This window comes from Alligator sinensis, unplaced genomic scaffold (genome assembly GCF_000455745.1).
Source record: "Alligator sinensis unplaced genomic scaffold, ASM45574v1 scaffold342_1, whole genome shotgun sequence".
NCBI classification, from domain to species: Eukaryota; Metazoa; Chordata; order Crocodylia; family Alligatoridae; genus Alligator; species Alligator sinensis.
Genome location: NW_005842126.1, coordinates 1,678,502 through 1,705,818, shown reverse-complemented (window position 1 = coordinate 1,705,818; position 27,317 = coordinate 1,678,502). Strand labels below are relative to the sequence as shown.

The 27,317-nt window shown below is 42.6% G+C and overlaps 1 protein-coding gene across 4 annotated transcripts in view; it reads left to right on the top strand.

Annotated features, from left to right (window-relative positions):
• The window catches only part of MBOAT1 (membrane bound O-acyltransferase domain containing 1), an 83,863-nt gene that overhangs the window by 1,216 nt on the left and 55,330 nt on the right, over positions 1 to 27,317 (top strand). The window contains exon 1 of one of the 4 annotated variants that reach the window (XR_003094380.1): positions 65 to 272. The exons of 1 other annotated variant lie outside the window; for it this stretch is intronic. Coding sequence is in view for 2 of the 3 variants with exons in the window: in XM_025205735.1 (XP_025061520.1) it covers positions 183 to 272 (90 nt within the window). In the remaining variant the exon portion in view is untranslated. Of the gene's footprint in view, positions 1 to 64; positions 273 to 27,317 lie in introns of those variants that run through there. 2 more of the 4 variants (XM_025205735.1, XM_006024964.3) reach the window with 2 other exon arrangements.

Genomic DNA, 27,317 nt, shown 5'->3' with positions numbered 1-27,317 from the left:
GTGCTTTTGTCCGGGGGCCCCGCGTGAAAGACGCTGCCGCCGCCCCGCCAACGAGGAAGAGGGGCGCGGGCATCGCCGCCAACCAGCGCAGGGAGGGCGGGGACCGAGCCCGGGCGCTGTCTCGGCCCGGGCGCACGTGCGGGAGGGAGGGAGCGCGAGCCGCAGCCGGGCGGGGATGCAGGATGGCGGAGGCCCCCAGCCTTCCCTACAGGACCACCGGCTCCACCCTGCTGCACCCGCTCAGCCGGCTGCTGGGCATCCCGCTGGACCAGGTAGGCGCCTGCGCTCCCCCTGCCCCCAGGAAGGGAAGGGAAGGGGCGGCAGGGCATGCAGGCTGCCCCGCTCTACTCTCCCCTCCTGCCCCTGGGCCGGCGGCTCTGCTGGCCCCTGTGGGGCACGGCTCTCCTATTGCCCCCTGGGCAGAAGCACCCTGTGACGGGGGGGCTTGGTTCACGGCAGGAAGGACATGCCACAGCCACTGACAGCATGCCACTGTGGTGAAGGCACAACACACGGCGCAGGGCTGGGAGGCACCTCCCAGAGGTCATCTACTGCCAGGGGTTCTCAACCTTTTTTGGACCAGGATCCGTTTGTAAACATCCGTGGCCAGCATCCCTGACTCCTGCCTTGCTGGCCTCCTGCCCCAGCCCGCCAGGGTGTGGGACAGATGTGTGGCCTGCCAGCCTGCAAGGAAAAAGCCAGGGTTTCCCATGTTTTTGACCTTTAAAGAGGAATCCATTTTTTAAGTTTGTTCATGACCCTTTCATATATTCTTGCAACCCTCTTTTGGGTCATGGCACACGGGTTGAGAAACGCTGATTTAGTGGCCCACCCCCTGCCATAGGTGCAGCAGGGGAACCATGGCTGTCAGCCTCCTGCTTCTGTGAAATGTCATTATACACTCAGGAGATCCTGTGTAGAGAGCTGAGCCCCCACTGCAGAGGAAGGAAACCCCCCCCACGGTCTGTACCAGTCTGACCAAGGGACTCTCAAATTCCTGCCTGACCCCAAATAATGGTAATCAGTTTGACTCTGAGTGGAGGGGCAAGACCCTCTAGCTAGGAACCTCTGACTTGGGTCCCAGCACATGAAGGCAATCCCCATCCTTCCTGTGAAGTTCTTAGAGACTAAAAGCACCTGCGCAAACCATTGATGGGGATGGGATTCAGGAGAAAGCAGAGTGCCTGAGTGTTGGAAGGTAGCCTGTGTTCTCCAGCTCTATGCTTTGACAGATACTAGAACATAGATTTCATCCTAGAACACAGAGCTGGAAGGACTTCTAGTCCACATGCCTGCTCCAGGGCAGAATCAGCAATACCTAAACCTTTGCAGATGGATGTTGTCTGACTTGTTTTTAAAAACTTCCGAGGATGGAGGATCTACAGAGGTTATGTTAGCATGCCTCTCTTCACGATGCATCCCTGTAATCATTCTTCGGGGCTAATTTATGCTACATGCAGTGATGTTAAACTAAATACTTATGGGTCAAGTTTAAAAAAAAAAGAGTTTGGGATAGTGGTAGCCACCTAATAACCACTTAGCTGTTTTGACTAATTATTGTTCAGATGAGTTTTGTGAAATAGGGTGTGAATGCCTAACTCAGTTCATTCAGCTGTTACTCTTTGGATTGCACTTTTCTGCTGGAATGGGTCGTACAAGTAACTGTTGGAACTCAATGCACTTGTGCCGAGACATGTATCCAATGATTACAATAAAATAAGAAAAAAAGGCATGTTATGTAGGTGCCTTGAGAACACCCAAGACATGGTATATGTCTGTGCTCTTACATATTCATTTACAAGATCCTTGTCAGGTTGACCTATAACAGGCAAAGAAAATACTTTTTTTGTTCCCCTGTGTTGTTTCTTGAATATGCATGCACCTGCTGCCCTTCCTGCATTCTTTGAGCAATGAGGAAGTCAGGCCTGGAAATTTGTGGGAATTGGATACTCTTTGCTGTACAAAATGAATAAAAAGTTAGATAAGTGAGATTGCTGTGAGATAATTTACAACAGCAGAGATTTACTGCAGGCTTTCAAACCAGAGATTAAGATCATCTTATTTGCTGCTGTTTATTTGGTTTCTGAAACTGTAAGCCATTTTTACTAGTGTTTATTTATACAACTTAGTAAGGAAGAGACATCCGTGACTTTTTTTTTAAGGTTAACTTACCTGGCTAAACATGCAACTTTAAACATGTACATTCATGGGTGGGGAGGTGCTGTCACACAGTAGGTAACGGCATCTTATTATTAGTCCAAAAGTGTAAGTTTAAAGCTCTATTCTGCACTTGCACTGGAGGTTACCCCAAGTTGACCCCAAGTTTAAATTGAGCACCTTGTCATCCTGGCCGGGAAGTTAAAATTAGATGGATATGATACTAGCTGCATCCCACCGTGCACCATTGGTTATGGTTAAACTGATGTGCCTTAACCATGCTATCCTGAGGGGGTTCATGGCTCAGACAGATCTGGGTCCTGGGCCATCTCCGATTTTTGAGATATGTAATTTATTAAAGAATAATGGGTTTTTAAGATGTTAATACTTTAGTATTGAATACCTAAAGGAAAAAAAGGCTTATTATAAATCTGCAGAACCTAAAATTGAGTCTGACGTATCACAATATACTACTTACTTTACATGCAAAACGAGGCACATATATTGCATTCATTTCTTTTTTAAAGGTATTCTTTTCTATGCTTTATTTATGCTAGGCTGGAAACATTAAAATGTGTTAAAAGAGCCATATTTGGAACTTGCATTGGCCTGGAGCATTTATGCTGCTGTATAATATGAAGAATGTTTGACTTGCTGAAAAATGCATGCTTGACAACAAGTAGTTTTGCAGGTTTTCAAAAATGTACTCTTCCCTTTAGTTCAGATGGCATAAAAAACAGGTATTCTGTAGACAAAATTCACGCCTTTTTCTTCTCTCCCTGAATGGCTTTTGTGAAGAGAACTTAGTAGAGATTGTACTAGCCAGAATCACATGCACACACTCCAGGGTAATAAATAAAGAATAGGGAAGCAGTGAGAATTGTGCAGAGAGTTGAATAAGTGCTTGTAAGATCCACCTAAATTTGTTTATTTCTAAAATTGTGTCATAGGGTATGGGAAAATTGGGTGAGTATGCCCTTCTACTACAAGGCTAATTCTTACTCTGGGTTTTACTTAATCTTGTGAAGTGACTAGTCCATTCACTCATAAAACAAACAAACAAAAACCAACACAATGTCTTCTTTACCTTTGGAACGCACCAGATTGTGGTAAATGTCAAGGATTTTCATATTTTCCTGAGGGAGAAGACACTCAGACTTTTGCACCAGGACTTTATATCCTGAAATGACATAGTGAAGATTTTGCAGTGTACCTTTAGTTGACTGGATTTTATTTTGGTGGTTCTTATGTTAAAAGTAGAATCAACAACAGCAGGGGGAGAGAGGGGGAAGAAGCTCAGATACAAGATAGCTCTAACTTGAATAACTGGTAGGGGGCATATACATAAAGTAAAAAAGTACCTTTGTGACAAACTGTGTTTTCCACTTCTAAAAGGTAGTGAACTGTGTTTCAAAGGAACGCAGAGTTTTAGTGTGTGTTTAATTAGACAGTGCGTCTAAAATGATCAAGTATTCAAAACTAATGTTTATATATTCTGGGACGAAGAAGATGGCACGGTTTGCTGGTGTTCATATTAAAATAGTTGCCGTTTCTCAGTATAAATGGGATATTCTTGTTTTTTCATAAATAAAATATCTCTGGATTTAATATATCATTTATTAATTGGAATATTCTTCTACAAATACTTGAGCTGCAGAAGTAAATAGAGTGAAAGGAGAAAGAGATTTAGGCCTTCATCCTATCCCAGTCAAGCAAACCTTAAAGTGTAGATGATTTGTGTTCCAAAAACACTGAGACAGCACGATGAGATATGCCTCCAGTAACAACTGGCACCAGAGCATTTCTGCCCCATATGCTTACAGGCCCGGGTTGTACCACAGCCCATCCCACATAAATCTTAGTCAGAAACAGCAAATGAAAGAGCAGACTTGGAGTAATATAAATTCTGTGGACAATTTAATCTCGTCTAAGTAGATGTGCTTAACCACATTTTTAAAAGTACATTAAATGGTATCTTCAAAGACTTGCTTTCTTGTTCTTTTTTCTTAGAATAGCTGAAGTTGTTAAAATGTTTGTTTGAGTCCTAGGTGCCTGCACAAATACAAAAGATAAATAGACAGACAGAACTTTGCCACTCCAAGGTTGCTTCACAAAACAACTGGTTTGATATGTTAAATTACCTTTTCAGTAGACCTCTCTCCCCTACCATAAATGCCTATCCTGAGATCCTCAATTTGCCTCTTCTTTATGAACCTTTTCATCTTGGCCTGATACTTGTTGATTCTTAACAAGTGAGTCACAAAGGTAACATCCACCTCCCAGAGAATACTCTCCAGGGATCCTATCCTGTTTATACTAAGGGACTGTTATCTTGAGCACCTCAATTAACCAGAGCCTCTGTGATACCTGCAGGGGAGGGAGATAGGTCTAAACCATTTATGTCTTGCATGTCCCTTTATCTGGAAAAGTCAGTCAATTGTACATTGTGCCTAAATTTACTGATGATGGTTTTGTGTGCTCTAGCTATTACTTGGATATCTTTTTCCTCTTTGCTCCATTCACGGCCCATGGCTGAACTGCCTGTTTATGTCTTGGCAGTAGTTAAATCGAACATTTAGTCAAACGACTGAGGGACAAGCATGTTTCCATCCAAGTCTCAGCCCAGCCAATGTGTTGGGGACATCTTGACATTTAACTGGTGTGAATAGTTAGATCCATATAAAATTGCTGAGTGCTCAGCATAGAAGAGTATAATGTGTGTGAGGAATTTTTCATTTTTTTACTGAAAGTATAAATCAGCCAGGCTGTGGTTCGAAATTCCAAGTTACCCTTCATACTAAATCTTTGTGACTCAGTTAAATCTTCTGCTTTGTGTTTTCAGTTTTGCCTCTGTTCTTCCTGGCTCCGCCCAAGGCTAGAAAAGAATAATTTAAATTTTCATCCATAGGCTTGTTCAAATGACCTTTCCAGAGTAACTTTCCAGGTCTGAGACCAAATAAGAATCCCGTCCTTTAGGAGCGCCTCAGAACTTTGACATGAACTGCCTGTTTTTTTAGTTTAATTTACTAGTGACATCATTTAAGTGTGTTTTCCCCCAGGATGTTTAGCATGAAACAGGGTAAAATCCATCCTCTTGTAGTGCCAAGGAACAGACTAGAAGACCCTCTTGAGATTCTTGTCACCCACATCAATCTAGAACAGTCACTTAATTGGGATGTGTATATTATAATGAACACCACTTAGAAAAATACAATAATTTATTAATGAGCAAATGGACTTTTAAGATTTTAAAGAGAAAAAGCCTTTAGTTGATGACTAACCAGAAAAATGTAACTGAATTTTTGTGGCAAGGAATTATTTATAAAAGGTTCAAATAGGAATGACACAAATAACTTCCCCATAGGGTTTCATTTTTTAAAAATGCAGCAATAAGTATTAATTTTGATTCCTTATTGTTGTACATTAAAAATGAGAACTTGGCATTTTCGTTTTGAATTGCAGCAGCATTATCAGATATTGCATCATTGTCAGACACACCCTTAACTAGAGTTAGAAAACGCTGTTTAATAATCAATTTGAGAAATTTAAGAGATGACATAAATTGTGTATATATGTTAGAACATAGACTTCAAACAGGTATTGTGAAGCCTGCATAGAGGTACCTTAACCAGGATTTGCTGACTTTGAAGTATTTCATGTGCCTTTGAAGAATTGGTACATTTTTCATATAGTGCAGTGGTCTCCAATTCATAGCTCTGAGCATTATGTTACCCACAAGATCCTCTGGTGTTGATTTAGACCACAGGAAATTAGTGTTACAACTAAGTTCAACAGGCAGAGCAACATAAGAAGTCGCTTGCTGTGTGTTACTAGCTCAGTGTCGTTGCTTAGCCTTATGGGACAGCAAAGGTTGGGTACTACTGATATAAGGTCATAGGGCATGGAGAAAATGTTCAGTTGGAGTAGTTTCAAAAGGTGAGGGAGAGCTACTGCTCTAGATGTGCAACAGCTGTTATGCTCTAAATGCTTCATGAGCATGAGTCTGTAGCCCTAGGAGAGCTAACTGACCCAAATCCAACCTTTGGATGATGCAGGACTAAAATTGGAGTGCTACATCACTATAGGTTTATGTTTTCCCAGCAGCAGCACCCCCTCCCCTGTTGACCTGGAGAAGTTTCAACCTTTTTGTAAGGCAGCCCAACAGATTTACATATCTGATCGTAAAGAGAATGGAGATTTATTTCCAACCAGGGACTGAAGGTGCCTCCAGGGCTTTATTTCTGGGCAGGTCAATATAATGTTCTACCCTAGCATCATACCCCTTTCTCTGCCTTACAAATACATGTACCTTCTCTGTGGTCTTCTTGGTTAGCTGGTCATTTCAGTCTAAGATTGCTCAGCCAATCTCTTGATATTATGGCATTAAATAGTTCCACCTCCCTTCATTTCTTGGAAACAAGGTCTGTGTCAGTACATTTTCTATTTGGAATTTTCCAAATTGCTATTGGAATCAGCCTCTCAAGTTTTTTTTCCCCCTTTTCTGAATACTTTCCTTTTCATTTGTATTGAGTAAGATCTGGAAGAACAAATGGCAGGATTTCCACGTAGAGAGCAGGCATTGGGGGAATTCTATGTTAATCTGAATGGGCCCTATTCATAGGTGTCCTGCGGCTTTTTTGAGCCTCAAAGGGCACATCTCCACTAGCAGGAACATGTATTTCCCTGGGAACAAGTACCAGTGGCACACCTTGTGCTGCTGTTACTTGTACCTGGGGAATGCCTATGCCACATATTCTATGGTGCATGACAGGTTACCCTGGAGGCGGGGGGGGGAAGAGGAGGCTGGGGCCAGCAACCGTACTGGCCCCAGCAGCCTTACCTGGGGTCCTAGAGGCCTCGGGGAGCTGCAGCCGTGGTGCTCGTGTGGCAGAAACCCTGGCTGGCATCCAGAGTATGGCTTTGGCTGGCCAGGTTCAGGTTTTGGGCAGTGCATGCTGCTGCCATGTGTATCACCCCACTTTTTTTTGGTGGGGGTGTTTTTTGATCCCAGGACCTCCCAAATTCAAGAACCTGCCTCCCCGCGCTGCAAAGTAGCAATGCAGGGAATGCCTGCATATGTGGTGCCACATATTGCTTGTCCACGCTCATCTGGACATGACCAAAGTGGCTATAAAAGTACACTGTTGCCTCATCCATTGTAGTGGCCTCTACAGCAAGCATGGAGCTGGCTGTACCTATGCCCTGTACCCCATTCCACTTCCACAGCAGACCTTGGTGTTGGGAGCTCTTGGGCAGAGGTGCAGTCCTGGCTGGATATTCTTCTGCCTCTGCTGCCAAACTGGACAGGCAGCTGTCATGATAGGGTAGCCCCCTGGCAGCCTCAAGACAGAATGTGGGACCCTTCTTCATGCTTTGCACCAGCATGAGAGAGAACTCAGCTGCTGTCCTGATCCAGACCCAAACTCTCGTAAAAGGTACAGACTGAATGCCAACAGACATCTATTGATGCAGGTTTATTCAGTGTATATTGTACAACACAATCTAACATTTTATTGAATGAAAGAGAAACATTCGTGTGTAAAGGCTATGAGGTCCAAGTCCCTCCCTTGGCCCAAGTGGTGTAAGGAGCATCCTTATAGAACTGGTGCTTCTGACCCATAGTCAGGCATGCTCTCACAATTACACTCTGGCACACAGGCTGCCATTGTCCTTCAGCTGTGGCTCTGACATTCAGCTAGCTTTTTCTTCAGCACATTTTGCAGGCTAAGCTTGTTTACTTACTTTGGTCAGTGGATTCCAGTCTTTCTCCTATAAATTGTTTAACTTGGTCAACATCTTGTGCAATTTACCTTCAGTCTGCAGAGCCACTTTGAAAAATGACTAGAGAGAAATGTCTTAGGTTTATCATTCCCCAGAGCAAGTCAGTGGTCAGATCATGGTTGTCTTAATGCATTGTGGATGGTTTGAAAAATTCTTTTTCCTCAGCTGTGTCATCTTAAACAACTGTGCCAACTTCTGAATGCATTGCAAGGCAGTAACAAAGGCAGAGAAAATTGATTTTTACTATTTCTGGCATTTCTGGCAATAGTCAGAGCCTAAATATCATGTTTGGTCCTTATTAGAGTTTGGTAGGAAACAATTTTACCATCCCATGAGCACTTGTTTTCAAATTTTTTTCCCCATTCTGAAACAGGAAAAAAGTCTACCTATTGACAGCTGTACTAAACAACCCTCCATTTCCCTCCCCCACTACAAAAAACCCCAACACACAATCATTATTTCAGGTCAATTGAAACATTGTTGATAATTTAAACATTTTCATTTCTGTGATTTGAATTCTTTTAACTTTTTTTACTACAAGTTGCTTAAGTGTCAAAATTAAGAGTTGTTTCAAGCTGGAAAATTTAATCTTTAAAATTTTGACAGCTTCAAAACAATTATTTGATTTCATAGACATTAGGGGCTGGAGGGGATCTTGCAAGATCTTCTAGTCCAGCTCCCTGCTGTAGGCAGGAAGTCTGCTGGGGTCAAATGATCCCAGCAAGATATGCATCCAAATGCCTTTTGAATGAATCCAGAGTAGGTGCTTGCACCACCTCTGGGGGGAGTCTGTTCCAGAGCCTGGACGCTCAGACTGTAGAGGAGTTTTTCCTTATGTCCAGTCAAAATCGGCCTTCCAGAAGTTTGTGGCCATTAGTCCTTGTTATCCCTTGGCAAGCCCTGGTGAACAATGGTTCTCCCAGATCCTGGTGCCTCTTCTTCCTTATATACTCATAGGCTGCCACCAAATTCCCCCCTGAGCCTTTTCTTCTCCAGGCTGAACTGGCCATTCTGGGAAACGGTTTTGGTTTGGATTCTACAAAAAGGCACTTTCTAATACAAACCGTTTTATTGGCAATTTCTTGACCATCTCTAGTCTTTTCTTTTGTTTTCTAGAAGGCAGTGATTCTGTTGCTCAGTCTCCCTACCAATTGCATAGCATCCAGGTATCAAACACAGCAACTTTTATAAAGCAGTGTTGAATCATATTGCTATCTTCCGTTTTCACTTGGTTTGGTTATGTTGTGTGGAGGCTGGCACTGAGTTTTATCTTGAATTGGGCTCAGCAGGAGGCAGAGTACATGGCAGGTTAAGATAATTCTGTCAGAGACATAATTAAGCCTTTTCTACAGGAATCCAAACACAAAGACTTAATTTTTCTTCTCATTTCCTTCCTAGTAAATTATTTTCTTTCTCCCTATTCTCACCACCTCTCTCACATGAGGCATCTTGATAAAAGACATTCCTTTTTATGAGGAAAGTTGCTGATTTCCTCTGGCGCTGTCTAAATCTGCTTTCATCTCTGGTCAGAAAGGAAGTGAGGTGTTTCTTTACCTTGGGAATGGGAGGCTGTCTCTGTAGCATTTCTAGCTTGGGTGTAACTGAATACCTGAATGTAAGTAAATGTTATAGGCCAAGCATCAGCAACATTTTTATGAGCAGTAGGCCAAAATAATGTAGGTGGACCAGAACTTCCGGCCTAGCTGCTACTTCTTTCTGCTGGCAAAAGTCTGCTGACAAAGAATACCTCTGCTGCTGAATTACCCCGTCACTGAAATGCTGCTGCTAAGTGGGTTTCGCAGAACACATGAAATTGTAGGCCAGATCTGGATGGATGAGCATGCCATAGGTTGCCAAGCATTAGTTTAGGTTTTTTTTAACAAAAGCTATGTTTTTTGTGTGTCTGTAATGTAAGTTGGTGGAATGGGATAGAAATTGGGGAATCTGCACTAATGATTTTGCTTATGGCAGCCAGAAACAGTTTGGAATTACCACCGTGTTTGCATTAAACACAAAACATTTAGGAGTGTTATTTCAGGCCTAGAAAGGAACATGAGCCACTGTTTGTGTACAGGGTAATTGCTTGCTATGTGTCACATGTCACTGTACTGTGACAAGTTCTAATTGGACCTAAACTCTTTCTTCATTAACGATTTCGTATTCAAGAGTAGTTTAGCACTGGCATGTAGGTAAAACAGGACTGAGGAAGATGGAAGGGGATACAAATTGGGATGTTTAAAAAACACTTTAATACAGCTTTTCCTGAACTGACATTATTTCTTAACAATAACATGCTTTTTAAACCAGGTGTATACCTGGCTAATAATTAGATTTAAATCTTTTCTGAAGAACTATACTTTTAAAGAATAGTTTAAGTAGTTTTTTTCTGTTTGGAGTCAAGGGAGTGTTTAAGAATAGTCCAATGTTGACTTTCATAATCTAATGCATACATACTGTTTTTTTTATCACTCGCTTGCTGAAGTTGGTAGTATGCATTCACATTAACAATTTTTATAATTTGTTTGCTGCAATTTATCCACTTGGAATATTGTTTTTACAACTAAATTTTTGACTTACGGGCATTGAATTTTCTTAGTCTTTCAATATTTTCTTACATTTATGTTATACTTCCCATGGTGCGTGGACTGCCAAAGAGCTTGCAGACTCTGCTTAATGCAAAATGTTTAAATTAATGCAACAGTGAGGATAAAGAAGTTAAGTAAGATTAAAATAAAAAACCCACATGATTTTGAAGGGCCTAGTTTTTGAATTTTGGTGGCACTGTTTTGCATCAGTGGTAAATTAGTTTACACCTACAATTTATTCACACTTTTTGGGGGATGATAATCTGCAGGCAATGAGTATTGTTTTTTTGGGTTTTTTTAAACAGTTTGAAAAGTTGGATTGCTGTTCTGACAGTAGCATTGATGTCTGACTCTACCTATTTTCTTTGTATGTTTAGCAGTCTAAGCAGCAACAGGTTAAAGCAGTGGCTCTCTTTCTTTTTTTGCCAGTGGCCTGGATGGGCAGAGCCCAGTCTTGTCAGTGGGCTGGATCTGGCTAGTGGGCCTCATGTGGCTGGGGCAGCCCAGCACTAATCCAGTTTTATGGAGGGGGTGCGGCCTGGCCCTGATATGGCTGTTTGGAGTTTGGGAATTTGGCTGCAGGAGAGGGGTGGCTGTATTAATTGCCACTCCTCCCCCACCATCAGATTTCCCAACCCATGGGGAGCCCCACAGGCTGGATGACCCTTGGGAGACAAAACTATCTGGGGCTTTTATTTAGTAAAAATCACTCTATTATAATGTTATCTTTTTGCACTGTTTCTCCATTATGGGCCCTGCCTCCTGCCTGCAGATCTGGGGATCAGTAATTCAGATAAGAGACACTTGAGAAGATCTGCTGAGGTTTCAGTAGCCCCAAATAGCACATGGGCTTGGAACAAAAACTGTAAAGAGAAGGAAAATGGTCAAGGGGAGGCTCAGGCAGCCTTTGGTGATATAATTTTTTTTATATCTTTCAAGCAGTGTGTGCATATTTATAGATGGACAAGGTTCCTTGGGTGAATTTGATATCTTTTATTAGACCAACCCAAATGGTTGGAGAATAGTTATTAAGCAAGCTTTCGGGTTCAAAAACACTTGTATATATGTAAACCATCCTGAGTTATCCTTAACTTTGTTGTTACTAGCTAATTTCTTCTGGACATCACAGTGGAAATGGGACTTCCAGAGGGTTTTAAGTGAGGAGTGGATAGCTGTTACAGCTGAAGGGCTATAAAGAACTGCAGAATTAATTTCTGTAATTTGGAGGGCTCCATCTGCATTAGGTTGAGCAAGTCAGACTGCGATATTCAAAACAGACAGTACTATAACTGACGCACACAGCCTGATTTGCAACCTCATTATTTACATTCTGAGAGAACTTTCCAGCCAGTAGTGAAAACATGATTAAAATCCAGAAGGAGTTAGATTTTCTTTAGAAGTACTAGTTAAAAGCTGAAAATTATTTTACTCCTTTTTTGTGTTTTGGTTGATCAGTTTGAAAACTGGAAAGCAGTTTTAATCCTTGTTCCTTTTTTAACCTAAACCTGTCAGGATTTTTTGGTAGTTTAGGCCCCTGGCGGATGCCACATTTATGGTGGAATTTACATGTTAACATGCCATAAATGTCAATGTGCTACACGTTCAGTTGATTTATGGCACCATAAAATGCCAAACCAGCCACACAGATGTTCCATGTATGATGTAAAACATCTTTCTGGCTAGTTTGTGTGGTGCTTTAAGTTGAACATGGGGCATGCCTCCTCCCCATGCCATCAATTAGCTGATTATTAGCATGGGGACTGGGGCAGCCCAGGGTCTGGAGCCAGGCCAAGGCAGGCAACCCAGGGATCTGCAAGTGCTGAGTTGGGGGGAGTTGATTGGCACCCCTGTCCCGCTATCGGCAAATTCAAAGGTGCATGTAGGCAGCCTCACACGTGGGGCAGCCAAGTATGTGGCTTTGATTTTGCCAGGTTGGGGGAGCCAGTTGACTTCTCCAGCCTGGCACTTGCAGACCTGCAGCTTTGAACTCGCTGAGCAAGAGGGAACTAGTTGGCTCCCCCCATCTGGCATTTGCAGACCAGTGCACTGGTAGTCACACCTGTGGGGCTGCACTGTGTGCAACTTTCAATTTGCAGTGTTTTACAGAGCCTGGGAACATGATCCCAGGCTCCACATGTGTTACCAAGCTGGAAGGGTGCAATTGGGTTCTGAACCCTAATACCCAAAATTGTCTGTCCTGCCATGCACGTGTGACATGGTGGGACATGTAATTTTTGGGATCCAGGATTAGATCCCATAGTGCCATTAAATTAACTTCTGTCAGGGGCCTTAATTTCTGGGTGGCTGACTTGAGAGACATTAAATGCTTCACTTTTAGAGAATGCTGAACAACTGCCCTTTTTGTCAGTCAGGCGTTTTTAAGGTATCTTGAGTTGGGCTTTTCAATTCAGGAATTCTGTGTGCAGAATTTTTTGGTTCTACTGAAGGTGGCATGTTAGATTGTTATTGCACTATGATTATTCTTCAGTTAAATTCAGTTAATCTTAGATGACTTAAGATCTCAGTGAATCTAATATAGAGGTTAAGTGTTCATGAAGAAGTGTATGCTTCAGGGAGTGACAAATCACGAGCGGATATAGGAAAATACCACAACAGGATATTGCAGCTGTTCGTTGTCTTGGGTGGTTTCTTTTCTGCCACAGTGCTAAAGAAGTTAAAAAGTAACTTCTGGCACACTCAAGTAGAATGAAGACAAAGATATAAAATTACCCTCTCACTGCATTAGAAAAAGAAGACGACTTGTAAGCCACAGACCCACAGGATGCTTTTACAGTAAAGTGTACCAGCATTGCCAGTTATGATGGACATCTGATGTATGCTATTCTACATAGTCACCTTAACATAGGAGACAGGAAACTAAGATAAGGTGTATGAGTAACAGAGAAAGGGTGTAGAAAGATGATCCTTTGAAAGTGGGTTAAACAGTTGAGAGAAGAATTTTAGCTCAGGGTTTGGAAAAATTCACCTGTCTGTGGTAGGCAGGAAGCTCCAGTGAGTGGGAGGGCCTGTGTCATGAAATGTATGTATTAATTTATTTGAATAATAAATCTTCCGATTTATAAACTGTTATATGTTTTTGTCTTTTGGAATTTAGAACAGGGCAGCCTCAGAGTGCTTCTTCCACTCATAGCTCTGGCATGTGCCTGCAGAAGGAATTTAACAAACTCAGGTTAATTTTAAAGCTGTTGTTTGGAACTTTGAAAGCCTCGCTGAAACTGCCAATGCTTATGCGAGTTTCATGTTGCAGCCTTTGGGAAATCTCAGATTAGCACTGGAGAGATGAGCTGGAGCTCTTCATAGTGACCTCAAAACAAGACCTCAAAAATCTGGCAGAAATCTTGACATCCTTGTCTTCATTGCATATGTAGGCTCCATATTATTTCCAGACTTAACTGGTGGTTCTTCTACATCCTACTTCTACATCCTACTTCATATCTACTTGTAAGCAGGTTTGTGTGCCTGCTGCCATGCAAATATGCTTTGACACCTTAGGGGTCAAAAGACCATAAGTGAGCTTGGGAGTCTGCAGCCTCGTTGTCTGGCTTTAGTCCCTTGCAAGTTCCTCAATCATGCCCTATATTACAGAATGATACTCTTTGGTCGAAACAAACAAGCACATAAAGCAACACTTGAGCCTTTCTCCAGGCCTCAGGAGAGGGCGCTTCATCTCTTTCCGTTCCTAGAGACAAGCTCTGCTTAGTTTCATTCAGCTCCCTGCCCTCAAACTGCTTTTTCCCCCAGCTCAAGCTCTTTGCTGCTTCTCCTTTTGGGCTTTTAAGTGTCAGGTAACTATCCCCATCTGGGCTTCTGCCCCCGGGATGTGTGCCTCCCTTAAAGGGCCAGACCTTCCTCGTATACTACCCTGTGCAAGGTTCCTGTCTGAGATGAGAGGCATCTTGTGTATTTTTAATGGCTTATAATGAATTTTATATTTAGAGTATTTCTGAATCAGTCTTTAAAATAATCTGTAAACCATTTTTTAAAATGTCTGGTCTTCTGCAAACAATTTTGATTGGGGTTTTTAGAGGAAAAAAGCGTATTCAGCCAGTGAAGAGGATAGGAAGGACTGAGATTTACCGACATCTTATACTTTCAGATAAAAGGAACGATTATGTAGGCTATGCCCACTAGATTGGAATAATGTTATATTAATTGCATAAAAGGACATTGTTTTAAAACACATGACAAAGATGTACTACCCAAAAAATATGAAGTGACTTGTGATTGTGGTTTGCTCAGTTTTGGAGTACTTTATTTCAGGTACTTGAAATGAGGCAGAAAGTAGGGGGCAAAGTGGCACCTTCAAGACTAATTTGTTCTGACAGACATGAGCTTTTGCAGGCCACAGTAGACTGGCAGTAGAGTCTGCTATGACCTACAAAGGGTCATGCCTTTATGAACCAGTGCCATCCTGTTCTACCTTCTGCCCGACTTCAGACTAATGCAACTAACAAGCTCTGGTACTTGAAATGTTTATGAAAATTTTTATGAAGTGCCTACCTCTGAAAACTCCTTTCTCTCAAAGTATCTGAAATCTGAGAAGCCAAAAACTGAGATCTCAAGATCAGTGGTCTCTTTTGAAAAATAGCACTTGCACTTAAGTTAAAGCTATATACCATAGTAGAAGGCTGCTGCGATTCCTTCTGTTAATGCTAATATTACCTGAGTGCATGATAATACATGTAACCTTTAAAATGTGTTCTAATCAGCTACTTTTAAAAGTTCTTTCCCTGATGCTTAATTAATTAAAAGTCTTTTTTTTTTTCTGATTCATGTCCTAGGTTGGCCAAAGTTTTAAACAAGAACCTAAAACTGGGCTCAATAATTCATATTTACTAGCATTGCCAGGTGTGAGAGAGGGGTCTCGTTTTGGTTGTTTTTTTTCTTCAAAGGGCTCTCAGGAATAATGTGCTTAAATTTTGTCAGTGGTGACAAATTCATCAATTCAGATTCCCATTTTCTTTTGGTTTATAATGTTCTTTTGCAATCTTGGTACTAACATTTTATTTCCCAATTGATATTTGTTTTTCTGTATTATATTGGTTGGCTGGTATTGCACATAAGAGAGTGAGCATTGCTGTGTTAATAATGATTGTTTATTTTAAAGAGCATTAAGCTATTTGTTATAGGAAGCACAATAAAAATAGTATTGTGCAGACTTTGCAAACAGATACAGTAGGGTCATAACTTTCAGTTTGCCAATCTAGACTCCAGTTAAGGGATGGGACCATTGATGGCGTGTCATTAAAGTTAGATACATCTCTGAATTGGATTTTTCATGATATTGCTTTAACAATCCTGCATTTCTTACATGCGTCAACAATTGAATCCTGGAACATTTAATCAGTTATGACTATAGGGATATGCCCCAATGGGTGAGAGACTGGAATGTGTTTATTCATTTCTGAAATATGGCAGTGTAAGTTATGTCCTTGTTATGAATGGCAGTCAAATATGAAAAGATGTTAGACCTGCTATATTCAGTGCTATTGGCTAAAATAAGAGCTTAATGCTGAACAAATATTACAAAGCTCTTTTGAATCACTCTTATGCATTGTTACTTATAGTTATTTACAAAGAAAATCCTAAGAAAACAGAAACTGTAGTATAATCCTCTGGAGACTGTGGGTTTAGATATCTACCCTCTCAAATGTTTATTTGACTGGCAGTCCAGTCTGGTAAATGCAGCTGCTGGATAAGTTAAAGGAGTTTCCATCTGCCTGTCTTGGGCCTTGAAAATTGGAGCCAGCTCTGGCCTGACCAAATGTGATTAAGGTTTGCACCAAGTGCTTGGATACATACTTCCTTTTCTGAGCGCTTGCCTAGCTTGTGTTCTTGTAGCAGTGGCAATGGAGGAACAGGGTGTATGTAGCCCAGGGGCAGGCAATTATTTTGGGTGGAGGGCTGCTTACTGAGTTTTGGCAAGCCATCAAGGGCTGCATGACGGGCAGCCGGGGGCAGAAAAATTATTAATTTTCTAAATGTTTTAGGGGTCCCACAGGCCGGATAGAATGGCTTGGCGGGCTGCATCTGGCCTGTGGGCCACATTTTGCCCACCCCTGGTGTAGCCAGTATTCTTGAGGAGTCAGAGAAGCTAATGGTTGTTTGGTCTGTTGGTGTCTTTGCACATGATGAATGTGTCCAATCAGGTGTGATATTTCCTAGCCAATGTTCATTTTATGAAAAATAGCCAGGTTTAATTTTGGCCTATTTAATTTTACGACTGAATTTTGAGAGTTGTAGAATCTATGGGTTGGAGTACAACCTGTGGTCCTGTGTCCTCCTTTTGACCAGTTGGCAAGGAAGGAGGTGGCCCTGTAGCAGTTTTTTCCACCATGCGAAAGTCCCTGAGGCTCTGTGGGATTTTTGGGAAGGTTAATGAAGGGAAGAGGCAGGGACCTTTCTGTGCTGTATCCCTGTGCAGAATCCTTTGACTTTCATAACCCGTGAGCAGTTGCATCTTGTAACAACTTTAGATTGCCGAGTCTTCTCTATGCTACCACTGAGTAATAATAAGGGAGTGCAAGTTCCCTTGAGTGGAGGGAACTTCACGGTGGCTGTTAGCAGTATGTATGGGTCTTGCCTCTCGGTCCTGAGGATTCACAGTGTTGTGAGGTAGTATCCCCTCTTAAGCTTTGTGTCCCTTCTCTTTGAACAGATAACTCACAGGAAATGCCACAAAGTAACCCCCAGTTTTCTTCTAACTGCTTCCTGGTGGTGGTAGGGCAATTGGGAGATCTGGAGCAGGCTTTCCTGGTGTACTGATTGAAAGTAATTGTCCGTAATATAATCTTAATTTCACTCTTTGACTAAACTTCACTAAAAATGACTACCATGTTGTATAAGAAATGGCGGTCTCAGCAGCCACTGATTCTTAATGATCCTTGGGGCATTTCTAGCAGTTTCAGGACTTCTTTAAACTGCAGTATATAAAATAAAATTAGGATTACCATAAATGATTTTTTGATTTGAGATGCTAGTCATGGGTACTCATCAAGCTTTAAAAGTAACAACATGGAGAAATGACTACCCAGGGGTAAAATAAAAGCTTCACCGTTCCACTTCAGCTTATCCATCCTGATTTTAAGCAGGGTCAAATCTAGTCAGTTTATTTTAGTAGAAGGCTGTAAGGAGGTGCTCAGCCTGAGACACAGCTTCAGGTAGTCAGCAGTTAAGAGCCTGCCTGGCTAGAAGGCTGGCACCAGCTGCAACTGATGAGGGAATTAGGGTAGAGCCACAAAATAGCTTAAAAGCTCCAGGAGCAGCATGGAAATAAGGAGAAGGGAGGAGGTGTGATACTTACGGAGGTGTGCTTCACCTGTGTTACTCCTCCCAGGGTCTGGGAAAAGACCACAGGTTGTGGGTTTTGTTTATTTGTGTGTTGTTTGCACACTTGCTTGTTCCGTTGTTTTTCTTTTATTGTGGAGACAAGGTTGCCCTGGTAAAATAAACAGTCTAAACCTGACCACAAAGCTGACTAGTCTCAGCCAGGAAGATGGGCAAGTGGCTTGCTTAGACACCTTCCCCAATAATGCAGAGAGTGGTTTTAGCAAAGGTAGTAGCTCTCTTCCTTCTCAGTCAGTAGAGAAGCAGTGCCCCAGCATGAGGATTAGGGTGCAGAAGATGCCATTGTACAGATGATCTGTAAGATCGAGGTTCTAGCCATTAAAAGTCCTATAGCACTTTTTGGAAAACTATGTATATTAGTCCATATTCTCCTGATGAAAATTACACTTGACAGTTACATTTAGGTTAGGTTTTCCTTTCGTTTTTCATTAACATTTTTCATTTCCTGTCCTGCCCTTGCAAAATTGCTCACATACATTTGTCATGTTCCATCAGAGGAAGTGGAAGCATTTAATAATGTGTGAAATTACTAATTGTAAAGTACTTTTCTGGATGAAAGATGCTATTTGCAGTGCCTTGATATTGCTGTTACAGTTTGGTCAAGTAATGTACATCATAAAAGCATTATGAGGACTTGATTAGAAAACCTTTGCATTAAAGCTTTAAAAAAAATCCAACAGTACCAACTTCTCCTGGCTATATCCACTAGACACAAATTCTGTCATGGTGTGTTTCTAGCACTATTTATTGAGAGAGTTTTAATTACTGGGTTATAGATACTAGAAGAACTTCATTGCTCATAACTCCTTAAACATCTGTGCAACATACAAGCCTCAGCATAAGAGTTGATGACAGCAAAACAAAACAATTTATGTATCAAAGCTGGACATTAACTTAATTGGCCATTAAAGATAAGGCTGTGGCCTTGCATTATTTCTAATTTAGCATTAAGTTGCAGACTACATCTATTCAGTGTTCTTCCTTTTTAAATTTCTGATGACTAAGGATTTAAACCAATCGCTATATTCACATGTCCTGCTCTTGATTATTTCTCTCATAGCTTCATAGAAGTACTCCAGAAAGAACATCTGCTTTGATTTTTTGGAGTCTAAATCACAGAAGGATATTTGACCCTATAAGTAGGAAAACAGCAGAATTTATCCATGAAAAACATCATCACAGGCCAAAATACTGTCAGTTCTGTATGTTCCACTTTACTGCCTCTATATTCACGATGTAACAAAAAGGTAGTATTTTCAGAAGACTGTGTTCACTTACCATAAATATTTTAAACTGATCAAAGCAGTTTCATACATTTTTCTTTTTTTTCCCCTGCGAGAGCATTTTCAAAGGTCCCATTTTCATCTTCCTTCCTCCCCACTGGCACTAAGGTGTCATAAAACATGCATTTAGAGAAATGATTTTTCACAAGATAATAGTAGCTAAGGTTTGCTTTTCTAAGTAGTGTATTTCACCAGTTCAAATTAATTAATTAATTTCTTCTCTGTTTTATGATGCTTTGAATGTCTTGATGTAAGCAGCTGTAGTATCTTATAGATATGAAATCACCTACAATTTTCTTTCATATTGTTATTCATGCACATTTTTGGAGATGTATTCTGTGTATGAAGACAAGCTGTGCTGCTCCCATCAGTGCACAGTGGCTGGTCAGAGGGTGTTCTGGGATTCATGGGAGCTTCATGTTAAAATACTACTACCTGTCAGAGAGGAGCGGTATAACAAGTGGGAACTCCCGGACCAGCAGCGTGCTGGCCACCCATCTGTTTTTGGGCATGCCACCTGCCTACTTGTCTACCACACCTTAATCAAAGACAGTTACGTTGGTAATTAGGCAGGAGGCTCCCTTTGAGGGCCCTGATGTTGGAGGGCCAAAATACATGCTCCAACCACCCCTGCATGTGTCCCTTGCCTCGCAGATGTTGCTCACAGATGTGCTAAGCTCCAGCCTGAGGCCAGGCCCAACTCATCACAGTATCGAGTCTCTGTCATTCTGCCCTGCTAGGGCCACACTCATACCACCTCCTTCTTATAAGGGCCTCTCGCACTCCGCCGGCTCTCACCCAGTTGCTTTTATTCTGCCCTTCTTGGGCCTCACTTGTACCGTCCCTTCTGTCTTAGGGACCATATTGACCCTGCCCTCACCTGGAAAGTCCTCAGATTTGCTATTCTTCAACCCTGCCCTCACCTGGAAAGTCCTCAGATTTTTTATTCTTCCCTCTCCAGCCAGCACGCGCATGGCCCTTTGGGCATCTCCCGCTACCCTCATCCGAGTGAGTGCTGGGCGGTTCGCAAAATGCTGTGCTGACTCTGCCCCTGCTCTCATAGCCAAGTAACTCCCCCAGTTGCTCTTCATCAAGGGACTTGCCCCCTGGTCTCCTCACGGCTCCTCTGCTGCCCTCCAATCGGCCTCCAGTCCACCTGTGGCCTCAGGCACCCAAAAACATAACTGGACCTAAGCCAGGCCCCCATGCTAGCAGGGCCCCTACTCAAGCCCCTGGCCACAGGGCCCCAACTCATGCCCCTCACTCACTGGGCTTCACAACCACCACTCTCTACTCCATCCCATACTCTGGGGTCTGGGATCGAATACCCCTGCAGACTCAGGTGCCGCTCGACGGCGTGCCTGGCCCACAACTTGCCCCCCTCTCTCAGGGCCTCAACTGCTCCTCTTACGGGGTTTTCCACCCCTTCAGGCTCAGGTGCTTCTCAAAAGCTTATCTGGCCTCCACTACTCCCCTTCGGGGTCTTACACCCCAATGGGCTCAGGTGTCCCATATGGACATCCCTGCCCCACTGCTCCTTCCATCGTTAACACTAACCCATCGGGTGGTGGGGGCAGGGTTTTAGGCACCCGAACCCGCCTTACACCAGGATGGTCCTCGAATCTGGCATTTGATGGCCCTGCCTCGCCACAGGCAGGAACACCAGGCCTCCCTATCCAAGTAGGGTGCAGTTTTAGGTCATGCCCAGGACCAATGAGGCCTCCTCCTTCCCCATAGCCTCAGCCTCACCTCTGAACTGTTCTCGGGGCAGCAGCTCCTCCAGGAGATGTTGCTTTCTCAGTGTCTGGCAGCAAACTGCTGCCTCCAGCCCCACTGGCCTGGGACTTAAAATGCCGCTCATCAGGGCTGAGCTGCACCTGCCTGCTGCCTGATCCAGATCTTAGTGGCAGAGCACTTAAGGTGCACTGACACCCACCTTCCCTCTTACAATGTTTAGCAGGGAAGGCTAAACCTGCTGCTGCTGCTCCCAAAAACAGGTCCCCCCCAGAGCCTGTGATAGATAGCCCTAAAGTGGTGAGCACCACACTGGTACTCCGCCACATACCTTCCCGCCCTAAAACTGACTCCTTGGGGTGTCTCTAGGCTGGCTTTCATACAGGCACACCTCCAGCCTGTTGCAGCCTACGCTCCATGGCGAGTACCCCACTGGTGCTTTGCTACAAGAGGGATGTGGGGATTTCCCTGCTATTGGAGAGTTTGCCTTCTCTGAATAGGGTGAAGGGATGTCTGCCAGAGAATATTTGCCCTTAGGGTTCATAAAAATACTTTGCAGTAGCACAGTGCTTCACCATTGGAATGGAAATAAGGTTCCAATAAGTGTCGGGTATCTTCAAGAAATTCCTTTTAAGAATACCCACCCTTTCGGTTCTGATTCTTTACTCACACACACAATGCACACGGTTTCAGATATCGCAGTAAGGACATTGTGCAGCACTGTCAAAAGACCCAGGTTGGTTTTTAGCATCAAAGCAGAAATATTTCTAGCCATGCTAACATTTAATGTGTTTGCTTGCTAAGTGGTAGCCTTGGTTATGTTTATCAGAAATACTTTTTAAATAGGGCAAAACAACAGAATTACAATTCCTTGCTTTTCCTTTGCACAACACCCATCCCCATTGGATAGAAACTTAGCTGTGGTTAGTGGGAAGAGTTCAAGGGGGGCACAGGGCCTTAACCAAGCACCACTGGAATTTGATTTAAGAATGAACTCTTGCTAATGTTAGTCATAATCAAGATCATTGTTCCTAACACTTTTTTGATCACTAAGAACATCTGCTTGGTATTCTGTGTGAAATTCATGGATTCAAGTGCTGGTTCTAGCTAACAGGTATTACCATCACAGCAAGTTCCTGAAATGGGGCCAAGCATTAGCCATCTTGAAGCACAGGCTAACCTCCCATCCCTAGGACTGAGGCACGCTGGTAGGATTGCTGCTATCCTACATGCAATGTGCCTAGTAGCTAAAACAGGCATTTAGAGTTTGATCCTCAGATCTGGCTGAACTTTGTTCAGCACAGGACCAGAGGGAAGTAAATCCCACCTTTGCATTCCTGTAACCTATGGCCACCCCAGCCCCTTAGCACTGGTAGAGCAGACTGTGGCCTGAATGCTGAATCCCTTTCAGATAGCCAGGGTTAGCTGGAGCACAGCTGTGCCTCCGTGTGTGACTTGTTTTTTTGCATGGGATTTGTAGTGCTGAAGACCCATTTACGCTCTTCTCTCTTTCCAAATGAATGGCTGTTTATTGATGCAGTTTCCCCTACAGTTTCCTATCACCATTGTATCAAAATGTCACCCACAAAAAGTAATCCAAACAAACCAAGTTAACGGGAATTTTGCCTGAATAAGGGCTCTCTGATGAGGACAGCAGAATATATTTCCGTTTTGAGGTTGGAGAAAATTACACAGTCAATCTGCTCCATCTTTCTAGACATCAGAAATTGAGGTCAGTTATGCAGCAAATTCAAGGGAGAAAAATACCTAGTAAAGGAAAAGCAAGGCATTTTGTGGGCAGTGTAGACTGCAGGATATTTATCCCTGATGTTTAACTTAAAAGAAAATGATAATGCTTAACAGTCTTAGAATAATGTTTAGGCATATTGTGACTCCTACATATGACCACGAGAGATTATTTGAAAGGTGAAAATTCCAGGATTATTCCAAAGGAACTCTTCATGAAGTAGAGAAGTACTGTAATGCTGTGTCCTGTGAAGGGGGTAGTAAGTACTGTGTCCTATGGAAAGCAGTCACCAGAACTATTTGCAGTGATTTATTGGCAGGGTGAAGCCAGGGTTTACCTCTTAAATTTTCTGTTTCCTGTTCCAAGTACTTCCCAGCCAGGAAAAGTGTTTTCCATCTTCTTCTCTGTGGTATGCACAAACATTTTCCAGCGGCACTACAACATGCTACGTACCTCTTTCTGGAGATGCAGGACTCCTTTGTGGCTTTCCTTCTGTTTTAGGAATTTGAAGGGAAATTTATGGTAGGTTCCCATCATCATATCAAATGTAGTATTTTTGGCACCAAAGGAAGGGTGTCAAGGCTGACTCTGGCCCTCCTGGTGCCAGCCTGGTATTGCAGTACCTCCAAGTTCAGTGTCAGTTCTTTGTGGAGGGAACACCTGCCCATTTTTTTTAAGGGCCAATAAAAAAAAACGGTTCCCATCAGCATGTCTGCCCCATACGAACCATGTATTTTATAGTCCTGCTCAGCGTCTGCTGCATTTAATCAGCTTCATAGCTGGTTTCCATTACTGAGCACATGCTGCTTTTGGCAGCAGTTTAATGATAGCCAATGTATTTAATGAGGTTTCCTTGCTTTGTGGCTACTGTTGATTGGGAAAAGTTCTCCAACAGTATTCCCATTAGTGCCACCCTTGGTTAGTTGCAGGGTTGAGGGCATCTCAGCTGCTTCCTTTTGCCAGTGGCAGAATTGCCTTACTGCTACCCTTCCTGGCTGCTGACTAATGAAACTATGGCACTGATACAGAAGTACCTTCTGCATATCAGTGCAGCATACTGTGAGGAGATAATGTTAACATGACTTAAATGTTGGGTAATGGGAACTGAGGGAAGATGGTGTCTTTCTGATGCCTGTACTGGCAGCATACCTTCTGCTTTCCTACTTTATTACCAGTATATCTTATTCATCAGACCATCTGCTAAATACGAAGTATATTCATTTCTTTTGCATTGGAAGGCTAAAAGAGCAAAATGAAAAATATCTGTAGGAAATATTGAATGGGCAGCTTTAAAGGAGAGGTATTTAATATACAAATAATGATAGGTTTGAAGGGAAAGTGATCAGTTTTCAGATAATTATTTTCCTATCATAGGCACATTTATCTGGGAACCATTTACCCAAACCAACATTTAGAAGTCTCTGATAGAATGTGTTATTAGCAACAGTAAAAACACTCTGAACCAAGAGCAGGGTGGGTCTTTTTTTGCTTTATGCCAGTTGGGCAGTGCTAACATCCCAGAAAGCATGGATCCATGATACCTTGGGGGAAGAAGGAGTGATCCTGCCCTCTTCTGTGATCCAGGACTGCATGCACGCAAATCATATTGTATAATGTTATTTAAATCTTAGTCGGATGGTGAATTTGGAAACTGAAGGACAAATATTTATAGCACAAATATTTAACATCTTCAAATATTGCACATTAAGCAAAAATAAAACAAAGCAAAACGTCCCAAAGAATACCTGTGGTATGTAACATAAATCAACTGTTTGCACCTGTGTGTAAAAAGTACCTGGCACTTATGTGATAAATCATCACACCTGACACACCTATGATAGTGTCTCATTGTTTTCTTCTCTCTCTGTCCCTAAGTGAGTTTGCCCAATAAAGAACATTGACACCAATTTCTGTTTAATACTGAATTCAGCTTTTCTAGAGAATTTACATTGTAATTTTAAAGTGTCATATCTTACCACTCTGCTTGATTAGAGTGAGAGCAAACAGCATTCCCAGGCCTCTAATGGGGCCTAATACTTGTTTCAAGATCTAGAAGATCTTGTGATGAGACTTTTTGAATTTGTGACAACTTTAAGGTTGGAAAAGATTTGTGGATAATTTTTTGACATTTTGAACTTGGCACATTTGGACTTGGGGAATGATTTATGGCAGTGTTGAGTGCCCCAGCTCCGTAGTACCTCTGAAAATTAGTCTTCTGGTAATTAAGGTCCAACTCTGTAATAACGTCTGTGATCAGACTCCTGTACTTACATGGAACACCCTTGAAATGAGAGAACCCCTTGTGCTGGGCTCAGGGTTTTAGACAGGCAGATGGATACAAGCAATAATCCTAATAAATATTGAAAATGCTCTCTGAGAATATTAATTAAAATATTTTTCCTGTGTTTCTGTAACAGGTAGAATCTATGGAGGCCTGGTTGAAAAGTTTTAGCATTAATCATTTAGAGTGATTTCTGTTATTCATCTTTGTCGTCATTTTCAAATAAAGTTTTCTTTCCAGAACTTAAGTTGATGAAAACTTTTATACTAAAAGACGTGACATATTCCATGTTTGCACACACAGTCTTAATGTTGTTCATGGGTTTTCTCTAACAACATTGCGAACTGCTTGTTGTTGTGTTTTTTACCACGGGGCATTGAGAGCCACTGCATGTATTTAAGGAGTCAGAATATGTACCATTCCAGATGCAGAAGAAAAAAGTGGTACAAGCTTAAACTATGTACAGTGGTTTCTTTTGTGAGACAGAACCTGGAAAGAGCAGACTTTAGATAGCCATACCATTTATGATAAACCAAGTAAAACACAGCTTATTTTGGCTGGGGTAACTATAAAGTGGAAAAGAACGAAGAGGAAAGGGTGTTGGAAAACTGCTCCAGAACACAACCTGATCAAGTGAGAAGTGGGAGGATATTACTAGGGTGGGGTTAAGTGTACCTACTCAGCCAGTGAAGATGCAGTCTCCTCCTAGTGTTAAGACATAGGGCACTGACAGAAGTGACATTTTGTCATGTGATCAGTCTCCTGAAGTGCTTTATAGCTGTGCCCTGACAGAAGAGCATGGCTGCAGAGTGCTTTAAAAATGGCCAGTTGGGTGGCAGTCTGAACCCTCATTACATGAAGGTTCAGATGAAGGTGTTCCAATATGGAGCACCTTCATTAACTTCTGTCAGTCCCTGCCGGAGACTACCTGCTGGCTTGTGAGGACTGTTGTAACTCATGGTGCCTCCTGTAAAGTACTGTGAGTTACAGCAGGAAGCTGCACGTCTGTCAGTGCCCACTGTGCCCATGTACACTTAGAAAATAAGGTTTAATTTGCAAAAGGTATCTTGTGTCTTGATCTCACTTTTTTTAATGGAGTGCTTTCTCATTTACTTTCAAAATGACTTTCAGGAAAGCTAATATTTTTGTGTGCATGGTTTGTTTGTTTGTTTGTTTGTTTGTTTTTCAACTACTTGCTTGCTGACCTTCCTTTTCAGGAACTATGAAGTATCTTTAAATCGTTAGCCCTTTAAATTAGATTTATAACTTTAATGGCATATTGTAACCATGGTGCTGTAAGCTACTGTTAATTCAGGGCAACAAGTTTAAATGAAAATTAGGATTCCACGATTAATGTTTGCTATCTAAATAGGGTTTGTAACTTTGTATGTAGAAGTTGACTTGAAGTATTGAAAGTAGAATGACGTATTGGGCTAGAGCTAGTTTTGCTGGTCTAGTCCAGTGCAAAGGGGCACAGCACAGGTAGGTCTGCTTCCTGAAAAGCAGCTCAGGGAAGGAATTGTGTCTCGGGACATAGCTGTGTAAAGCCAAATGAAAGTGTCATTGCAACATGGGTAGCAGTACACACGTTCACTTTAATTTGGCAGTGAAAATGAATGGGGCACAGGCTTCAACCTCGGTTGCTAACCTGACTACAACCCCTTTTGGGAATCTGGGTATGTTTGCTGCTTGCTAGCCTTTGCTGAAGTGTGTGCCACCATTTCTTCCCTGCCATTTCTAAGCCTTATAGCTAGAATAAGGGGGAGAATAGCCCCCAGTGCCCAACTGTTGCGAGGGGAGGGAGGCAGCCCTGTGCAGGTCAGTGTACAGAAACAACAGGACCTGGGTCTTTGCCTCCCCAGTACAGGTAAGAATAACAACTGTCCTTCCCTCTCCCTGCCCTTCAGCATTCCTAAACCTCACAGACACACCTCAGGGTGCAGGGAGGTTTTTCCAGGGCAAAGCTTATTATGTCTTTGGCTTGGCCCAGCCCAGCCTCGCAGTCTCCAACTGGGATCTGCATACCCACAGCAAGCTCTGACTTGAGAGAACCACAGTAAGACATTGCCCCTTGCCCCCAGAAATACAGCAGGGTAGCCCTCATGCAGTCCCATGTGCCCTGGTGTTGCTCTGTACCTAAGCTGTCTGTCCCAGGTGCCCACAGTTATGCCCAAACCTGGAGTTCCAGCTTTGGTGCCCCTAGGATCCTATGGGTAGCATTGCCTTAGAGCCAGCTTGTGGGGACATCTCATCCCACTGCCCCATGGAATCACCCAGGCCCTGAGGGTGCAACTGGGGGCATCTCCATTAAGAGAGTTCCTACTCAAGGGTCTGCCTAGTTGGGGTGTTGGGGGGGGGGGGGCGGCTGGGTGGTCTTGGGG